The sequence below is a fragment of the Canis aureus genome, chromosome 21 (genome assembly GCF_053574225.1).
Source record: "Canis aureus isolate CA01 chromosome 21, VMU_Caureus_v.1.0, whole genome shotgun sequence".
NCBI classification, from domain to species: Eukaryota; Metazoa; Chordata; class Mammalia; order Carnivora; family Canidae; genus Canis; species Canis aureus.
In genome coordinates, this window is record NC_135631.1 from 45,181,406 (window position 1) to 45,199,412 (window position 18,007).

The 18,007-nt window shown below is 39.4% G+C and overlaps 1 protein-coding gene across 4 annotated transcripts in view; it reads right to left on the reverse strand.

Annotated features, from left to right (window-relative positions):
* AMPH (amphiphysin) overlaps positions 1-18,007 on the reverse strand; it is a 212,028-nt gene that overhangs the window by 68,180 nt on the left and 125,841 nt on the right. For all 4 annotated transcript variants that reach the window (XM_077864094.1, XM_077864092.1, XM_077864093.1 and 1 more), the window contains exons 4-7: positions 13,353-13,447; positions 11,124-11,219; positions 2,928-3,035; positions 638-723 (exon numbers count right to left, since the gene is read on the reverse strand). In XM_077864094.1, the coding sequence (XP_077720220.1) occupies positions 638-723; positions 2,928-3,035; positions 11,124-11,219; positions 13,353-13,447 (385 nt within the window). The remainder of the gene's footprint in view (positions 1-637; positions 724-2,927; positions 3,036-11,123; positions 11,220-13,352; positions 13,448-18,007) is intronic.

The following is an 18,007-nucleotide window of genomic DNA, read 5'->3' on the forward strand; positions in this document are numbered from 1 at the left end:
ACTGAGACACATAAGCCCCACTCCCCACTTCATCCAACAACTTCTTGGTTCTACCACTGAGGGGGAAAATGAAACAAAGAATGGAAAATGCACTTAATGCCACAGGAAGTTCAGAATAACCATAGCAAGAATAGTTATCACTTCAAATGGGAATGAAGTTCAGGTTAAAAGGTCGGAGCTGAAAGCAGAAGTTTGGCACCAAAGCTGGAAGACTAGGTGACCTCTCGGAATAAAGGGAGTCCTGCCAAAGAGCTAAAAGGCCTCTTCGTAAATTTCAAAGGTAGGGGGCAGTTCTCCTAATGCCTCTGAGATTTGTTGGGGGCTCCACTTGAGAAATCTATCAAGGTCTAAAATTGTGCCATCAATGTAATAGCTGGAGCCATGTACAGCTTAAATTTAAAAGAATCAAAACAAAATAAATTAAATCTAAAATTCAGTTCCTCCACCATACTACCCATAGTCCAAGTGTTCAACAATCCACCCATGCAGCAGGTAGCTACCATGCTGAAAAGCACAGAAACAGAACACTTCTCTTGGATGGCACTTTGGTATCACTGGCAATAAAGACAAGAGAAGGCATATCCTGTTCTTGATTTTCTAAAAGGGATGTGTACACTCAGTGCAGAAACAACTTTACCTTGACCATAACGATGGTAACTCTTCTTGTAAGTCAACGTTAAACTCTTCAAACACTTTCTGTGCTTTCTGAAATTCCTCTTCTGCCTAGAAATGACACATAACAAGTGTTTACACTAAAAATATTGAACACAAGCCATTTTGATAGACAACAACAGCAATTAACATAAAATGTGAATAGCTTTATGACATCCAAGAAACATTTTGAGAAGGGCAGAAATTTGTCTGGTTAAAATCCACAAAATTGGCGGTGGGGGGGGGGCACCTGGGTGGCTTAGTTTGTCAAGCAGCTCTTGATTTTGGCTCAGGTCATGATCTCAAGGTGGTGAGATTGAGCCCCATGTCAGGCTCCCAGCAGAGCATGGAGCCTACTTAAGAGTCTCTCTTTCCCTCTCCCTCCCCCTTACTCACATGTGCATGTGCATGCTCTCTCTCTCTTTCAAAAACAAACCAAAAAACAAAAAAACAAAAAACAAATAAAATTCACATATTTTCAATAACAGTGAAATATTAAGTTTTATTAAGACATGAAAACTGACTTTATTATAATGGTTGCTTCTGTAGCCTGGCAGATTTTGGCCACAAAAGCATATGCTATATATTGCTCCATATACTGCTCTGCTCTGGATACTGGACATGGATGCTTCCCAAAGAAATTCTCCATCTAGCAAGAAGTCTAAATAATTACAAGATAGGGCTTACTATCTGTTGCAGATCATGCTATTGGGAAAGATGGTACAGAAACAGTGAAGGTTCCATAGGGAAAGTGATACTCTAAAGGAATCTTGAAGAATGTTCATTAAAGAAGCAGGTGGAGAGGCATTACAGTACATAAAGGTGGCATTTCCTGGGTTAGAATTCCAGCTTACTAATTGTGTGAACTTGTGAGATTGTTTTAACTTTCTTCATTTCAGATACCTCACTGATAAAACAGAGACAGTAATGCCTACTTGACAGGTATTGTGAGTATTAAGAAAATGATGACATGGATGTGCATGGTGCCCGGCACCTATGGGGTCTTACATGAGGGGCAGCTCTTATTGTGGTTGCTCTGGAACTGATGTGTGGGTCATGGAAGCTCTAGTTTAAGATGTGTGTATGCAAGAAGGAGCAGAGGGAAAAGGAGATTCAAAAGTCAATTAGGATAAATAGCTGAGTCATAACCAAGTTGTGCGGGTCTTTTACACACGCTAAGAAATTTAGATGTGTTTTCTATAGGCAATGCAAGCCATTAAAAGACAAGCAGTGGAGAAACAGATCTAGATATGTGATGTAGAAAGACTATTCAGACAGCTGTGTGTAGGCAGATAGGAGGAGGCAAGACTGGAAGCAAAGGGAGTAGTTAGCAGGTGTCAGCTGGCATCTGTAAGTGACTGGCATACATAGTAAAAGCTACTGAAATGGGTTTTCTAAAAGAAAATGAATATTCTACAAATCCAGCACATGTCTGTACTCCCTGACAGTCACAGGTTATGTCTTAGAATTTCAGATTTGGTTTTCCATCTCAATCTGCCTTTGAGCTTCAAATATGGACCACAAACACAGAACAAAGTGTAGGCACACGTTACATTTGCTGACCCTGCTGTGTTGTTGGGACCAAGGTTTACTCGGACCAAAGTGTATGATTCAGTGTCAGCCATGTGAATTCTCCAATAACATGAAAAAACTTATTAAAAATTCTGGAAAGCAGCCCACAAGTACGTTTCAGTTTCATTTCTGTCCTAATTCCAACCTCCTTTAAAAAGGAAGTACAGGTGTACCTCATTTCACTGTGCTTTCCTTCATTGTGCTTTGCAGCACAATACTGAGTGTTCTACAAATTTAGAGTTTGTGGCAACTCTGCTTCAAGCCAATCTATACGTAATACTGTTCCAGCAGCATTTGCTCACTTCATGTCTTTGTGTCACATTCGGGTAATTCTTTCAATATTTCAGCATTTTCATTATTATCATATTTGTTATACAATCTGTCATTGGTGATTAGGACTTGCTAAAAGCTCAGATAATAGCATTTTTAGCAATATGGTGTTTTTAATTAAGGTATGCACGTTGTGTTTTTAAACATAATGCTATTATGCACTTACTAGATCACGGTATAGTGTAAACATACTTTTTGTATGCACTGGGAAACTGAAAAAAATTATTTGATTGCTTTATTACAATATTTGCTTGCCATGGTTGGGAACCAAACCCGCAATATCTCTGAGGCATGCTTGTATTTAATTTCAAAAAGCAAAATTGTTACAGGTCATAGAATACAGAGAGTGGTGTCAACAGTGGGATCCATCTTACCTTAGAGATTCGACTTTCATCCTTCCTCTTGGAGCTCTGTAGAGCTTCCAGGTGGTGGCGAGCACTATCATAGTCCACCAGCTTCCGGCTGCGTTTTGCAATGCGATTCTGCCAACAAGGAAATGCATGCATGGTTATAGACTCTCTTTTTGACTAATAAAATGCTTCCATTGTCCAGAGTAACTGAGGATCTTGATTTGAGATCGAAGTGAACTAGAATTTCAGTAAACAAATGATACCTGGAAATCAGACTATCACCTCCAATTCCTTATGTAAAAACCATTAGGTCAATATTTCTCCTTCCAAAAATAATTAGGCTGATCTCCTTCCAATAATAATTAGGCTGATCGTGAATAGTTGAAGGTAGAATTTGTAGCAGAGATCAGAAAAATTCCAGAATTGATTGAGGGGAGCAATAAACCTATACTATCTTTTAACCTCTATTCTAAATCTTTAAATGTTCCATTTTGAAGATCATGGAAGATGATATTGGGATTTGGTTTTATAATTCTAGTAACACTCACATCCAACATCAGTTCCACCAAGCAGATTTACTTCCTAAAAAGTTATTTTTCTTAGAAGTGTTTCTAAATCTTTTGGGTCAGTAGAATCACCTGAGGAGCCTTAAAAATATATTGATTCTTAGAGACTCCATTTCCATTTAGGATACAGACAGCTGCAATGAATGTCACTCTCATGCTGACAAGAAAAAATCTGGATAATCTATAAAAGGATAAGTCTTCTTGATTATATCAGAGACCTAAGGTCACAAGGCAGCAAAATAATCTGAATTCTTTTATTTAGGAAGAGGGTCAAAGTCCTCGAATAAGAGACAGACAACAAATCATTTGTGCCAAAAAAACAGGGTACAGTAGAAGTTGTGGCCACCATATAAGTGGACATGAAGAAGTCAGCCAATTGGCCTATAATGTGTCCCTTTGGGAAGCTGGGTACCCAGGACACAAATTGCACTTATGGTAAGCTCTTTCCTTCAGCTTCCATTGGATGCTTTTTTTTTTTTTTTTTTTTTTTTTTTTTTTTTTAAAGATTTTATTTATTTATTCATGATAGTCACACAGAGAGAGAGAGAGAGGCAGAGACACAGGCAGAGGGAGAAGCAGGCTCCATGCACTGGGAGCCCGATGTGGGATTCGATCCCGGGTCTCCAGGATCGCGCCCTGGGCCAAAGGCAGGCGCCAAACCGCTGCGCCACCCAGGGATCCCCCATTGGATGCTTTAAGAAAATCTGGGAACAAGACAAGACACTCCCTTGAGATGCAAATGAGACTGAGGTGAGCTATGGCTGCTACAGGGTGACCACCAACCCCTGCCCATTACTTGGATCTTTTTCTCTTACAAGGTAAAAGCTTTAGGTTGCTTAAGGAGGGGGCAACAAATCCTGCCCACAGAGACCAAGCAAAGATATACTGCTTAACAGACAGGAGGAGAAGCAAAACCAATCTGGCCCTGGGAGAGGATTAGGAAACCCTGTGGCCCCTGTGATATATGCAAATATCACAGTTACACAAGGTTACACAAGGAAGGATAGAAGAAAAAAATCTCTCCCGACTGGGGAGGGGCATAAAACCTTTCTCCAACCACAGTCTGACTCCTTTAACAAGCAGAGGTCTGTTCCCACTAGGGCAGGGGTAGGGAACTTCTGTCCAAGACCAATCACAGATATGAGGCTGACTTTGCTGAAGACAGGCCAAGAACTCTGTCTCTCTCTTTCCCTCTCAAAAAAAAAAAAAACAGGCCAAGAAAGTATAATAAAAAAGAGCCTTGCCCCCATTACAAGTCCATCACTCAATAACAAGCGATAGATAGTTGCCTACCACTGGAGGGAGTGGGCAAGTGTAGAGAGACAGGCCCCTTCTGCACCACAAGCATACAAGGAACTAAAATCTGATGGGCAGCAAGAATGGGGAGAAAAATTCTCTGGCATCCCAGGACCTACCCTACGTGGACCAAGGAAGAGGCAAAAACCAGATTTCAACCCAAGGGTCTGAAAACGTTATAGATGTTAGAAGATAAGCACAAGGCATTAAGCAGCCCAATTCTAGAGGCACGTGAAAGCCATAGTTCACTGAAAGTTATAACAGTAATAATAATAATAACAACCAACAAACATAAATCCAGCTCAGTTCATGATCAGATAGATTTGCACCCCCACACCACTGGCCTGACAAAAATGTATGCCGTTTCTAAGCATTAATATTACTTCAGTCTTCACTATACATGATGTCTGAGATTCAATGTAAAATTATGAAACACACACACACACACACACACACACACAAGAAAACTCATGAGAAAAGATAAAGCTAACAACAGAATCAGACTCAGACATGACCCAGATGCTGGAAATACCAAACAAAAATTTTAAAATGCCTCTAATATATTAAAGTATCCACTTGGAAAAGGAGAATAACAGACATAAACTTAGGGGTAACGTTTCTGCAGAAACATTAATAGTCAAAAAAAATCAAGTGGAAATGGTAAAAATAAAAATTGTATCAGAGAAGAAGTATTTCTTTGATGGCCAATTGCACTTAAAACAGCTATGAACAGTGCACTTGAAAATACATCAAGAGAAACTATTCCTATTAAAATAGAGCAATAAGTTGAAAAGTAACAGAATCAAGAATACAAGGCATGCAATACAATATTAAATGGTCTGACATAGTCTAATTGGAGTTTCCAAAAAATATGAGAGGTTAAGTCAGAAGCAATATTTAAGGAGATATTGCTGAGAAACTTATATAATAATGAAGACATCAAAGTACGGAAAGTCACAGAACCCAAGAAGGATCAACACCAACAATACCAGTCCAGATACTTCATAGCCAAACTGCTTAAAATCAAGAATAATAAAGAACAAAGGCAAGGATTACAGAAAACTCATCTTGAGAAACTATGCAAGCCAGAATATGATGACCTAACATTTTTAAAGTACTGCAAAAGAAATCTGCCAACTCAGAGTTATATTCCCAGTGAAAATATCTTCCAAAAAATAAAGGTGAAATAAAGTCTTTCAGACTGGGGCACCTGGGTGGTTCAGTCAGTTAAGCATCCAACTCTTGATTTCAGCTCAGGTCATGACCTCGGGGTCATGGGATCGAGCCCCACTTTGGACTGTGTGTCCAGGGCAGAGTCTGCTTGGGATTCTCTCTCTCCTTCTCCCTCTGCCCCTCCCGCTGTTCACAAGCTCTCTAAATAAATAAATAAAATTTTTAAAAGTCTTTTTCAGACAAACAAAAGCTGAAAGAATTCACCTTCAGCATTGGAATTTTACTACTAAGGAAAGCTACACACACACACACAAAAGTAAGTGCCAGAAATTATAAAATTCTGGTATATATACATGATTTTGGGTTTCTACTTTCAAGTTCTTTAAAAGGCAATTGAGAAGGCAAAAAAAAAACATGTTTTGTGTGGTTTATAGCATATATAAATTAAAAATTTGTGACAATAATAACAGAGGAAGCAAAGTAAGGACTAGAGATATGTTGTTTATATAAAAGTGCTATGATAGTATTTGAAGTTACACAGGAAAAGTTAAAGATGTATGTTATAGATTACAGAGCAACCACTAAAAACTTAAGTAAAGAGATATTCTCTCTCTCTTGCTCTCTCTCTAAAATAAATAAATATCTTTAAAAAAAAAAAGTAGGGGGCACCTGGGTGGCTCAGTTGGTTAAGTGTCTGACTCTTGATTTTGACTCAGGTCATGATCTCAGGGTAGTGAGATCAAGCTCTGTGTTGGGCTCCATGCTCAGTGGCAAATCTGCTTAGGATTCTCTCCCTCTACCTCTGCCTCCTCTCGCTGCTTGCATGTGACTGTGAGTGCACTTTCTCTCTCAAATAAATAAATCTTTTTAAAAAAGAGGTATAACTAACAAGCAAATGATAAGCAAATTTAATTACTCTGAGGTAAGGCCCAAGTATCTAGCCTCTTTGAAAAGACTCCTAGTGGTCCAGTTATGCCCAGCCAGTCCAATCTGAGACCCTTAAAAACCTTTAAATTTTATGTGGTAGGAAGAAGAAAGCAATAGTAATATGCTTATGGCATACAAATACAGTCATAACTCAGATCCTCAGCAACCTATAGTATGGGTGTTGCAGGGATTACTCCCATTTTACATGTAGAGAATTTTGAATTGTATGAGATTAACTTCTAACTTGTCCAGAATTGCTCAGGGTCACATGGGTGCAGGGTCAGCAACTAAGAGTCAGTGCCTCCTTATATCTTGAACTCTGGTGCCCTCACCTGCTTCCCCAGCCCCAGCCTCCTCTTGACTTCTCTGACCTACTTCATCATTCCACTGTCACTCTATTCTAGTTCTCTACACCCCCTTCAGCATCAGTGAGAGGTGGGTTGGGGCAGTTACTCTCATTTGGCTGCTTCCAATCTCTTCACCCTCTACACCTATACCACTTCCAACTGGTGTTAGTAAAAAGCACAGCTTACTCACATCTGCCTAAAGATAATGGGATGAATTAGTCTAGGCAGAATGCAGTGAAGCCATGCAGGGAACCTTGGTGGGTACAGTGTGCCTATGAGGTGACAAAGCTCATTATTTTTAGCAAACACCTAACTATAGCTTCAGAGGAACACTCTTCTTTGAAGCAGTGGCCTTGTGTAACTCTCTGTAACTCTGATAAAGCTCTGCTTCGTGGACTTTCAGGGAAGAGGTCAGGGTGTGGAAGTCATCTTTAGTATCTTCCAAGAAGCAGATCTTGATTTTTTGAAGATGAATGTGATTTTTTGAAAGGAGCCAAAATTCAATTACTTCAAAGCCTGGGAATAAGGTGGAAGAGTACACAAGATGATCTTTTTTTGTTGTTCAAAAACAAGAAGTAAAATAAATAATATGACTCATTTTCTTGTGTAACTGACAAGTCAATGCAGAGCAGGGCTTACCACGTGCCTATTCTGAAGGCCGTCACTCATTTTCATACACACATACCTATGTTGGAAATACAAATCAATCTTGTTTCCTTACCTAACTCATATTTGAAAAACTTGAAAACAGAAGTAAATCTTTTAAGTAAGGGTAGAGTTCATTCACCTTAGCTTTTATATGGAAAATGATGCAATTCTTATTTAACCACCCAGTAGTAAATCTAATTAAGTAAATTTACTAGTTTAGCCATAGTTTAGTGGAATGGTTCAACTGAAATTTCTTCAGGTTTCCCATTGCACACTGACCTATACAGTAAAAAGTTTAATTTATTGTATTCTTTAAAATTTCAATAATAACCCCAATTTAAAATTCACTTTGGGCGCACTGCTGTAAATATATGTGTAGGTACTTAGGTGTGGCTGCCAAGATAGGATCTAAACTACATTTTACAATAACTGCTCACAGCTGTAAGCCTGCCTGTGTTGATGACAAGCTGGCTCTTATTATAACATTGATTTTAGATGTCAGTGCTGCATAATAAGAACTATAACACTGGGTGCCCTGCCAATCACAGTTGGAAAATTCAAACATCATTCCCTCATGAATGGTATTTCATAGCCCTTGCTGGTGAGCGGCAGTAAATATTTGGAAATTTGCCTGACGTTTTAACTACACATGGACTGTTTGATTCCAATGGAAGTCAAGGAAGTCAATTGTGTTCCACGCTTTGAAAATTCTCCACTCAGTATTTTTAATCATTAGCTCCCTTTCCATCAATAATCCATTCATTACATAATCATTCAGCACTAACTTTACGAAGTGATAGAGTCTAAACCATTTCTACCTTGCATTCAGTGAGCAAACAGAGACTAACCTAAATGTATCTTCACAGAAAAAAACATCTTTCACTAGAAACAGCTATCCTATCTACCCTCCATATTCAAATGGTTTCCTTTCCTCGTTAAACACTGCTGTGTCCTCAGCTCTCTATCCTATGAAATGGTTTCACAATTATCTGTCTTGGTTGAAACCCTATGTGTGCGGTATGATATTATAAATGTGACTTTAGAGAAAGAGAGAAAGATCATATCAGCCTCTTTGCATGATGCAGGCAACACTATTGTTTGGCATATTGTTTGACTTATTTTCAAGACATCCAGCGAGGTGTCATTATGCCCAGATCTCTAGTGTAAAGATGGTTCAGTCACTGGAGGATCATCTTTGGGCATGACCTCAACTGTGGCGCTCAAGAAAAGAACCGCTCAAGCAAAAGTCCTACTGGATTCTTCACCTTTCTGATGTGGAACAAACTGAAAAGACTAACCTGTATCACCTATCATAATTGTATTTAATTTATCTAATTAAAGATTGATTGATTTATTTTTAGAGACAGAGAGAAAATGTGCACGAGTCGGGGGAGGAGCAGAGGAAGGAGAGAATCCACAAGCAGATTCTGTGCTGAGCCAGGAGCCTGATGTGGAGCTTCATCTCATGACCCTGAGATCATGACCTGAGCTGAAACCAAGAGTCAGATGCTTAACCCACTGCACCACCCAGGTGCTGCATCATTTTTTTTAATCCATGTTTCAATGCAGGTACTTCTGTGTCCATTTGTCTTCTAAAATTGTATGCTCCTAGAGAGTATGGCCAATTTCCAAATAACTACGGCCATCAGTCCTATAAAAACTAAGACTATCCATAATTTTTTTGATGTTACTAAGTTTTTGTTCCTGAAATTGAACAATTTTTCCAATATGTTTTTCTCTGGTAATCGCACCCTTCATTTGCTTCATTAAATCATACTATGCAGGTTTATTATATGAATGATTTAGACTAGTTCCAAAGTGCTTTGAAATTTTCAAGTATGAAGTCCAAGCTTTCTCCTATTCTCTTCTGATTTATTGGGAACGGATTTTTATGGAGATTAAATTACCACTGAATAAACGATATTCTGAAGCAGGATAATGATCCTAAGACTGCTCCATAAATGTTGCAAAGTCTAAGACAAAATGTGGCTGTCTACCAAATAATCTGAAAATATCCCAAGATGCATTCCCTAGAGGCTAGGGTGTGCAGTCTCACAGAATTCTAAAATTTTTTCAATTTAATTTTTGAATTTCTCAGAAACTTTTAAAAAGCCAACTTACACTTTTAAATTAGGACACCATCATGCAATGGCTTACTAAAGTGTTATATCAAGGGGAATCCGTCATTCAGATTTGTTCTCTGTGACATTTTGCTACCAAGACCTAGTCTGATCCACTGAGATTTGTATCTGGTGCCCCTGTGTTCCGAAATATATTTTGGATGTTGGCCAACTAGTTGTGAGGTATTATGTATGGGACAAAGGAAATCAACATCGTTGATATGAATGCTGAGAAGTTTCACGATGTCCCATGGCCAAGGCCAGTGCACATCATGGCAGCTAGTGTCCTGGTGTTTGGCAATGGCTACAAAGCAGGCCAGGTTAAAAGTGGAGCTTTGCATCAGAAGTCACCTAATTCAGGCAGTGTAGATGGATGGATGTTGGTTTCATGGCCTTCTTCACCCTACAGGAAGGGCAGCTCTTCTTATCTGGTACTCTTCCTTGAGCAGGAAAAACTGGGGGGCAGATCTATTCATGCTACCATCTGTTAGGTACAGACCTGATGGATTAAAAACCATCTCTACCTCCTGAGTCAATTCGAAATCTACGATGTTCAATCCTCCACTTATATAGTTTCCTTCAATGAATCTAAGTGTTAAGACAAATGTTTTAGACAAGATATTTTTAGACCCAGTTGCTAATGTATTTGAAATGCTTATATCTTAACAGTTCAATTTGAACCAGAAGATCTTAAGGAGAGAAAAAATATGCAGGTGTGCTCTGAACAGTAAACAAGGAACAATCAGATCTTGCTCTCATGTTTGCAGCGAAGTTTCTCCTTTCCTTGTGACTGCAGTTTATTCTAATGGAAATTCTCCTCAAATGCTCTACAATCAGAAGGTTGGAACATAAATATTGGAATTTTTGGTATCTGGTTTGCAATTTTATATCTAGAGTATGAAAAAGACGTCTGTAGAGAAATAAAAGCTGAAGCAGTTCGCTAAAGGGGAAAATGTGATTTCTGTAGCTATATTTCATTTCAAACTGATAGGAACAGAATAAAAGTTCTATGCTTAAATAAATGAAAAGTTACCGTTTTTGATGTCAGCTTGCAGACTCTGAATTCCGCTTATCTTTTGCCCACGTTCCAATAAATACATAGAATCATTCCATTCTTCCCTTTATAGACACAAAGTAAAATACCTTTATGTCGGGAAACTGGCCCAGATAGGTATCCAGTGTCAGCAAGGACCCATCCACTAGTTTTTGATGGAAGTCTTCCCATAGAACATCACATTTCTGAGAGAAAAAGAGAAAGCTGCTGAACGATTTTAATTGGATACTTTTTGCCAAACTTCTAAAAAAATCAGAAATGGTTAAAATTAGATAAATAGTACTTCCCTGGATAATAGATGCTAGAAAAAATACGGATTATTGAATAATACAATAAAATTTTAAGGCAATTAGACTACCTGTTCTAATTGACAGCATAGGTTACTGAGGATACAGGCTACATGGCAAAGATGGACCCCTGATGTCACCATACCTGAGCTGCTCACTCCAAAGTCTTTTACAAGAGAAAGAGAGAGGGGGGGGGAGAGAGAAAACCACTTTTGAAAACTACTTTTGGGGGCTTACTTGCTTTTGTGTCTTTTTTCACACTTTCAATACTAATCCTCATTATTACAGATCCCAATTCAAGAAATTCATGCCAAAATAACCTTAAATCCTCCATAAGAAAACGCTCGTCTTCTGATGTGAATAGATGCTCTGAACATGTAGCATTCAGCTCCTTCACTACCACAAGAGCCCATTATTTGGATCTGCAACTAAAGATTCCAAAAATCTTGGCAGGACCTATGAGGACCAAGGTGGGATGGTAGCCATTTTCTTAAGGAATAAATGTCAAAGTGGCATCTGCCACTCACAGAATTTAATGTGATGTTCTGGAAAGCTATTACTGCAAGTTTCTATTATTCCCTTAAAAATTCTTTTCATGGGGATCCCTGGGTGGCGCAGCAGTTTGGCACCTGCCTTTGGCCCAGGGCGCGATCCTGGAGACCCTGGATCAAGGCCCATGTCAGTCTCCCGGTGCATGGAGCCTGCTTCTCCCTCTGCCTGTGTCTCTGCCTCTCTCTCTCTCTTTCTCTCTCTCTCTCTCTCTCTGTGTGACTATCATAAATAAAAATTAAAAAAATTCTTTTCATGATGAATTTTTAATTATACACCATTCATTGGAAATTTATCACACGAGCAAAGCATTTAACAACATGATGTTGAAACAGTATCATTATATTGAAGAAATATATGTGAGAAGAGATAATTATTTAATAACTACATTGGAAAGTGGTGTTTGGAGGCTGGTTTTTACCAGATTTCTATTTTGAAAGTTTTATAAAGAGGTAACAAGGCCAAGAACTTTTTGCACAAATAAATCTTTTCATCTCTGTCTTAACAAGATTACGAAGATCAATGTGGGGATGTCAGAATTGTCATGCACCAGCCGAGGGCTGCACTGTTAACCCATCGGTGCATCACGTATCAAACCTTCTCCTGAGCTCAGGCAGCTGCATCCCAGAGGTCTTCTGTGCCTCCGTGTTCATCAGTGAGCTCATGTGAAGTGGGCATGACAAACACTGCTCTTTAATAAAGAACTTGGACATGAGAGAAGCCCCGATAGGCAACTTGCTGACACCAGTAATAATCACATGTACTGGTGATGACAGGAATATACAGCCATTAAATGTGTTATTAGTAGGAAGAATTCTTATTCTCACTTTGCTGATAAAGAAGCCAAAGCCTGAGAAGTTGAAGAACGCACCCAACACCATACAAACAGAGCCACCCCTGGTCTCCACCCCACTGGGACTTCTGCAAAGCAAAACATACTCACTTTCTCACTTCCCACCAGCCAGATGGCCCTCAGCTACAAATTGGATTTCAGGTGTTAATACATGTCTAGGGACAAAGGCTTCTGGAAGTTATATTCCTATTAGCAGGCTGACCGCATCTGTCCTAAGCTTCTGCAGGCCATCAAATGCACCAGCAGCATTTAAGTGAAATATATGCTTTTTGTGCCTCCTGAATCTGCTTTCAAGAAAAGATAGGGGAAGGAAGTGTGCAGGGGTGAAATCAGTACACAGAATCATGCCATGAGCCTGATTCTGCTGCTGAAATGAGCTAAGATGTATAGTAAGAAACAAAAAAAACCCCACTATTCTTATTTTGGAGAAAAATATTCCGTAACACATAGCTCTCTACCCCCGTAGTTTTATAATGGTTCACTAATCAGAGTGAGTTTGGGAGGATCTGGAGGGTAAAACTGTCCGGTGTCTTCTGAGTACATGGTGCCCCCTTTGTGATTAAGTGCAACGTGGTGGCAGCCTGCTGAAGTCCTCCAGGCCTCCCGCAGTCTGAGGTCCTTGCTCTTACCTCGCCAACCATCTTCACATCCTCCCGCCCATACCAATCAGGCTCATAGACTTCATGCAGCGACTCGGTGAGCTTCATTGAGGCTTCTTGCATCCCTAGTGTTGGAGAAAAACAATTCTTGTTGGACAGACATGGGTGAGGCACCTCTTCCACTGTCCACTACTTTTCTCCAGCAGAAACACTAATTCTTTAAGGAAAAATCGTGAAGGCACAACTGTCACTTGCAACTGTAGTCACAACTTCCCGTGACTCTCTAACGTATCTGATCACGTTTCTATTATTTACATGATAATGGCACATCTTGAAAAAAAGATGAAAAAAAGATGCATCTGGTATTATGCTGAGTGAAGTAAGTTAATCGGAGAAGGACAAACATTATATGTTCTCATTCATTTGGGGAATATAAATAATAGTGAAAGGGAATATAAGGGAAGGGAGAAGAAATGTGTGGGAAATATCAGAAAGGGAGACAGAACGTAAAGACTGCTAACTCTGGGAAACGAACTAGGGGTGGTGGAAGGGGAGGAGGGCGGGAGGTGGGAGTGAATGGGTGACGGGCACTGGGGGTTATTCTGTATGTTAGTAAATTGAACACCAATAAAAAATAAATTAAAAAAGAAAAAAGAAAAAAATCAACAAGGTGTCCTGAAAACAACAAAAGCAACGTGCTCTATTATGTATGCTGTTACTTATGAAGCAGCACAGGACCATAAATAGACTGGACACCTAGGATAACTCATCCATCAAACTACGGAGCTCTAAAAATAAAACTAATCCTAAATGACTTTAAATATGAGAAATAAAGCCTTTGACAGAAACAGATTGAAGCAAAATTAACGGGATCCTAGGGCGTTAACAGCTGGAAGTGGTTTAACAGGCTTAGCCATTTTCAAAACAAAAAAGAAAAAAGTTCTTGTTACAGTTATTAAAAGCTACATATAGAGTTTTGAATCAGAACTCTCAGAAATCTTGGAGTTCTTAAATCTATGGGTCAGAATTTTCATTAGACCTGCATGTGGTGGGTGTTGCGAAAAGTACGGTTGTAGAATCATAGGAAAGGTATAAAGTGTTTTTGTGCAATGCAGCGATAGAAAGTATCACGTCTTTTTCAGTCTTCGCTCTGCCCGCCTTTCCTTCAAAACACAAGAGGGTACAGTGTGCACTGGGTGGAGCAGCACAGGGCTGAGAACAGTCCACGGTGCCTGCTTTGGCTGGTGACTTGTAGAAGCGCCTCCTCTGGCACCAAAGCCTCGTTAATGGCTGGAAGCAGAGACCTGGCCCAACTGGTGCCTTGGCTTTGGCCACTAGAGGATATGAAAGTTTCCTTAGAAACGAAAAGCATCTCATAAACTTAATGCCCATGACTCCATGATGGAAAGTTTTCATGAAACTGAACGCCGCAACCATCTAGACTCAACCTGAAGCTTGTGGGATTTAAGGGAGTCGTTTCAGAGTTCAACTATGGGAAAAGGACAGAATAAAAGATGTCTATGGTGATGGAGGTATATCCTTGAAGAGTATGCACAAAAGTCAGCATGGTATTTCATAGAATGGTTTCTCTCTAGGCATGGAACACCCCTACTCTTTCCTCCAATAACATTAAGATATAGATTTGGTCTGTGCACTTGAGAAGTTTGAAGGTTTTCAGGCCACAGGAAGTAGGAAAGCCTGCAACCCTCTCTCCACAAAGCACGTCACTGAGCACGCAAAAGGATGTCCTTTACAACGCGCTGTACTGCCCACACTGGCTGAAACGACCAAAAATGAAGCCCCAGCAGTGATGGTATGAGGGCATGTAAGTGTAGAGACAGCCAAAAAATAACACAAAAACCTCCAAGGGTCCCCCAGCACTTTGAATGCAAGGCAGTGAGAATGTCCCCTTTTTAATATATTTTTTAAGATTTTATTTATTTATTCATGAGAGACACAGAGAAAGGCAGTGTCCCCTCCTATTCGGGTGGTCACTGCTGAGGCAGAGTAACATGATTTCCAGGGTCCATATTCACCCTTCCCCCAAAAACAAGCAAGCTTCTACTAAGAAATGTACCCCTCAAAAATTAGCCACTAGTTGACACCATCCCCCCATCATTCAGAGACCAAAAGGTTTCTGAAGTTTTCCCTTAAATCTGTCTTGAGTCTGGTGGAAATTATAAACAGCTGGGTAGGTAGGTTCTGAAGGTCTTAAGAGGAAGAAGAAGAAATGATGGTGTTGTAGGACAAATAACCTTTGTGGTGAAAAATAAAACTGTGAATGTAAGCTTAAAATAAAATTATATAAGGCCTTATTCATGGAGGCTGAAAGCACAATGTTGCAGTAAATACGTCTCCTAGCAGCCAAAAATAACTACTAATTGCTGCTGTGTGGATAAGTAGTGATGGAAAATTTGGAAAGACTCCATTTTGACTTGGAAATTCTTTCTAGAACACTCCATAGGAAGTACTTGGATGGATACATAGGTAAACAAGACACAAGCTTTGCTCTGAAGGGACATAAAAATTGCAAAGATTTTAGATATTCTGAACCTACTCTGCTGACAGAGCATAAAGGAAAAAAAAAAAAAGCTAAAACCCAAATTCCCTCCAAAGTAGCTTCACAACATCAAACCAGAGTAGATGTTAAATGCTACCTCTGGCATTTAATAATATCTATATATCCAGTATTTTCTTAAAAGATTAGTGATTTCCAAAACTGCAAGACAGGTGCCTAATATCACCCACAGAAATTGTTATTTACTACTGGATAGAAACCACTTCCCCTGCTTTAAAATTTTGGACCTTCTCCAAGGCATTTACTGCAACATCCTCTTTCCCTTTGCAACCAAATTTGTGAGCTTCTATTTTCACCCTCTAAAATTTGTTGCAGAGATTACCCTGCTACAAGAGTCCTCTTTGTACAGCCTGAGGGTGTATGTTTTAGTTAAAAATAACATCAGCTAAAATACATTATGACAATAACCAGCAGCAGCTATAAACCATTACAAGAGTATCTAAAATATTGTAAGTATCTGGCAGCTTCGCTCATTATTTAGAAGAGAGCTGTTTAAGAAGCCAGCAGTTAGCTCAGAGGAAAGGATAGGAAGTTGTCCTAGAGATTCAAGGAGAGCAAACACGGGAGCATGAGTGGTGGGGGAGGAGAGGCAGAGTGTGAGACGGCTCAAGGACAGTCAACTCTACCACTGGGTCAGTCATGCTCACACATAACAAGTCACATACAACAAACAAGTATTGATCCCACCATCTGGGCCATGCTTCACGCAGAGAAAGTCCTTGCATGTTCATTTTCCCTATGTCTGGCCTCCACTGCCACACATACCAGTGACTCCTGATTCCAAATCCCTACAGGGAAATAGAAATGGATCCCTATAACTGCTGGTCAGATCTTAACAGGTCTTCTTGGAGCCAAAATCGGTAACCTTTCCAAGACAAAAGAACACTGTGGAGCCTTCCAAGGGACTTTCAGAGGAGTTGTTTCAAAAACATCATTGTGTAGTTGGGGGAATCCATTCCTAGAGGATTTTGAAATGGGCTTCTAAAAGCATCATTGTCGTCTTGGCTAATTCAAAAGAAAATAAGAACAAAGTGAAATGGTTACAGATGTTTAAGGGAAAAAAAGCAAGGTAAAGCCTTTTTTCTCAACTTGAATTGGCAAAACTACCTCTCCACCATTTTTGTTTAACTTCTGAGTCAAAAGCATCTAACCAGTAAGTGTGAATGTCATATACATCATTATGAGAATACTATTGCTATGAGATAAAAAGCCATATATGAATGTTGCATACAATTTTAGGATTTGCATTGAATCCTAAAGTTTTCACCTCCCTGCCATCTATTTACACTATATTCCTATTTACTAAGTGGGGAGGGGACTTCTTTATCTAGTGCTTCATCATTAATAAGTCAGTATCTGTTCTGTTTCTGAGATGTTCTTTTTGTGCATTAAAAAAGTTCAAAATTAAAAAAAAAAAACAAAACACCTGGATATACTACTGGTACCTCAACATTTACCTCACCATCCTAGGCCTCAGTTACATTATTTTTAAATGACAGTACATGCCATGGCCATAGTTAAAATTATATGAAATAAGATCATAAAAGCTTATATCAGTGCCTAGCACAGAAGTGCTCAATAAATGTTAGCTTTTTTCACTATCCTTATTAAACATTGGACCAGACTTATAAGAAGTCTTGCTGCTTCATCTCCTCTGGCCTGAATCCCTCAAAACCACAACAACTATTTTTCTAAAATGTTAATCTGATCACGTGACTCATTCTCTGGCCTACAATAATGTAATGACTCCCTTCCACACTAACAGACTAAAACCTCAAATTGATACGATCCATAAGCAAACCTATCTCACCCTCATTATCTACTTGTTCCCTAAAGAGCCTAAGCTTCTTCCTGCCTCCTGGACCTTTGTAAATGTAGTTTCTTCTACCTGGAAAGTCCTTCCAGCACCAACCTTAGTCTGGGGCATATCTGATCACCTGATAAATACTTATACTCCCTTCCTGGGTCCATTTAAGCATAAGTTCCTTGGAAGACCCAACCTGGTCTCCAGGCCCTCAGGTGGAGGGGGGTGGTTTCGTCCTCTGTTGTGACCCACATTATACACAATTCTGTTAAAGTATGTATTACTATGTATATTGGGCCTTTT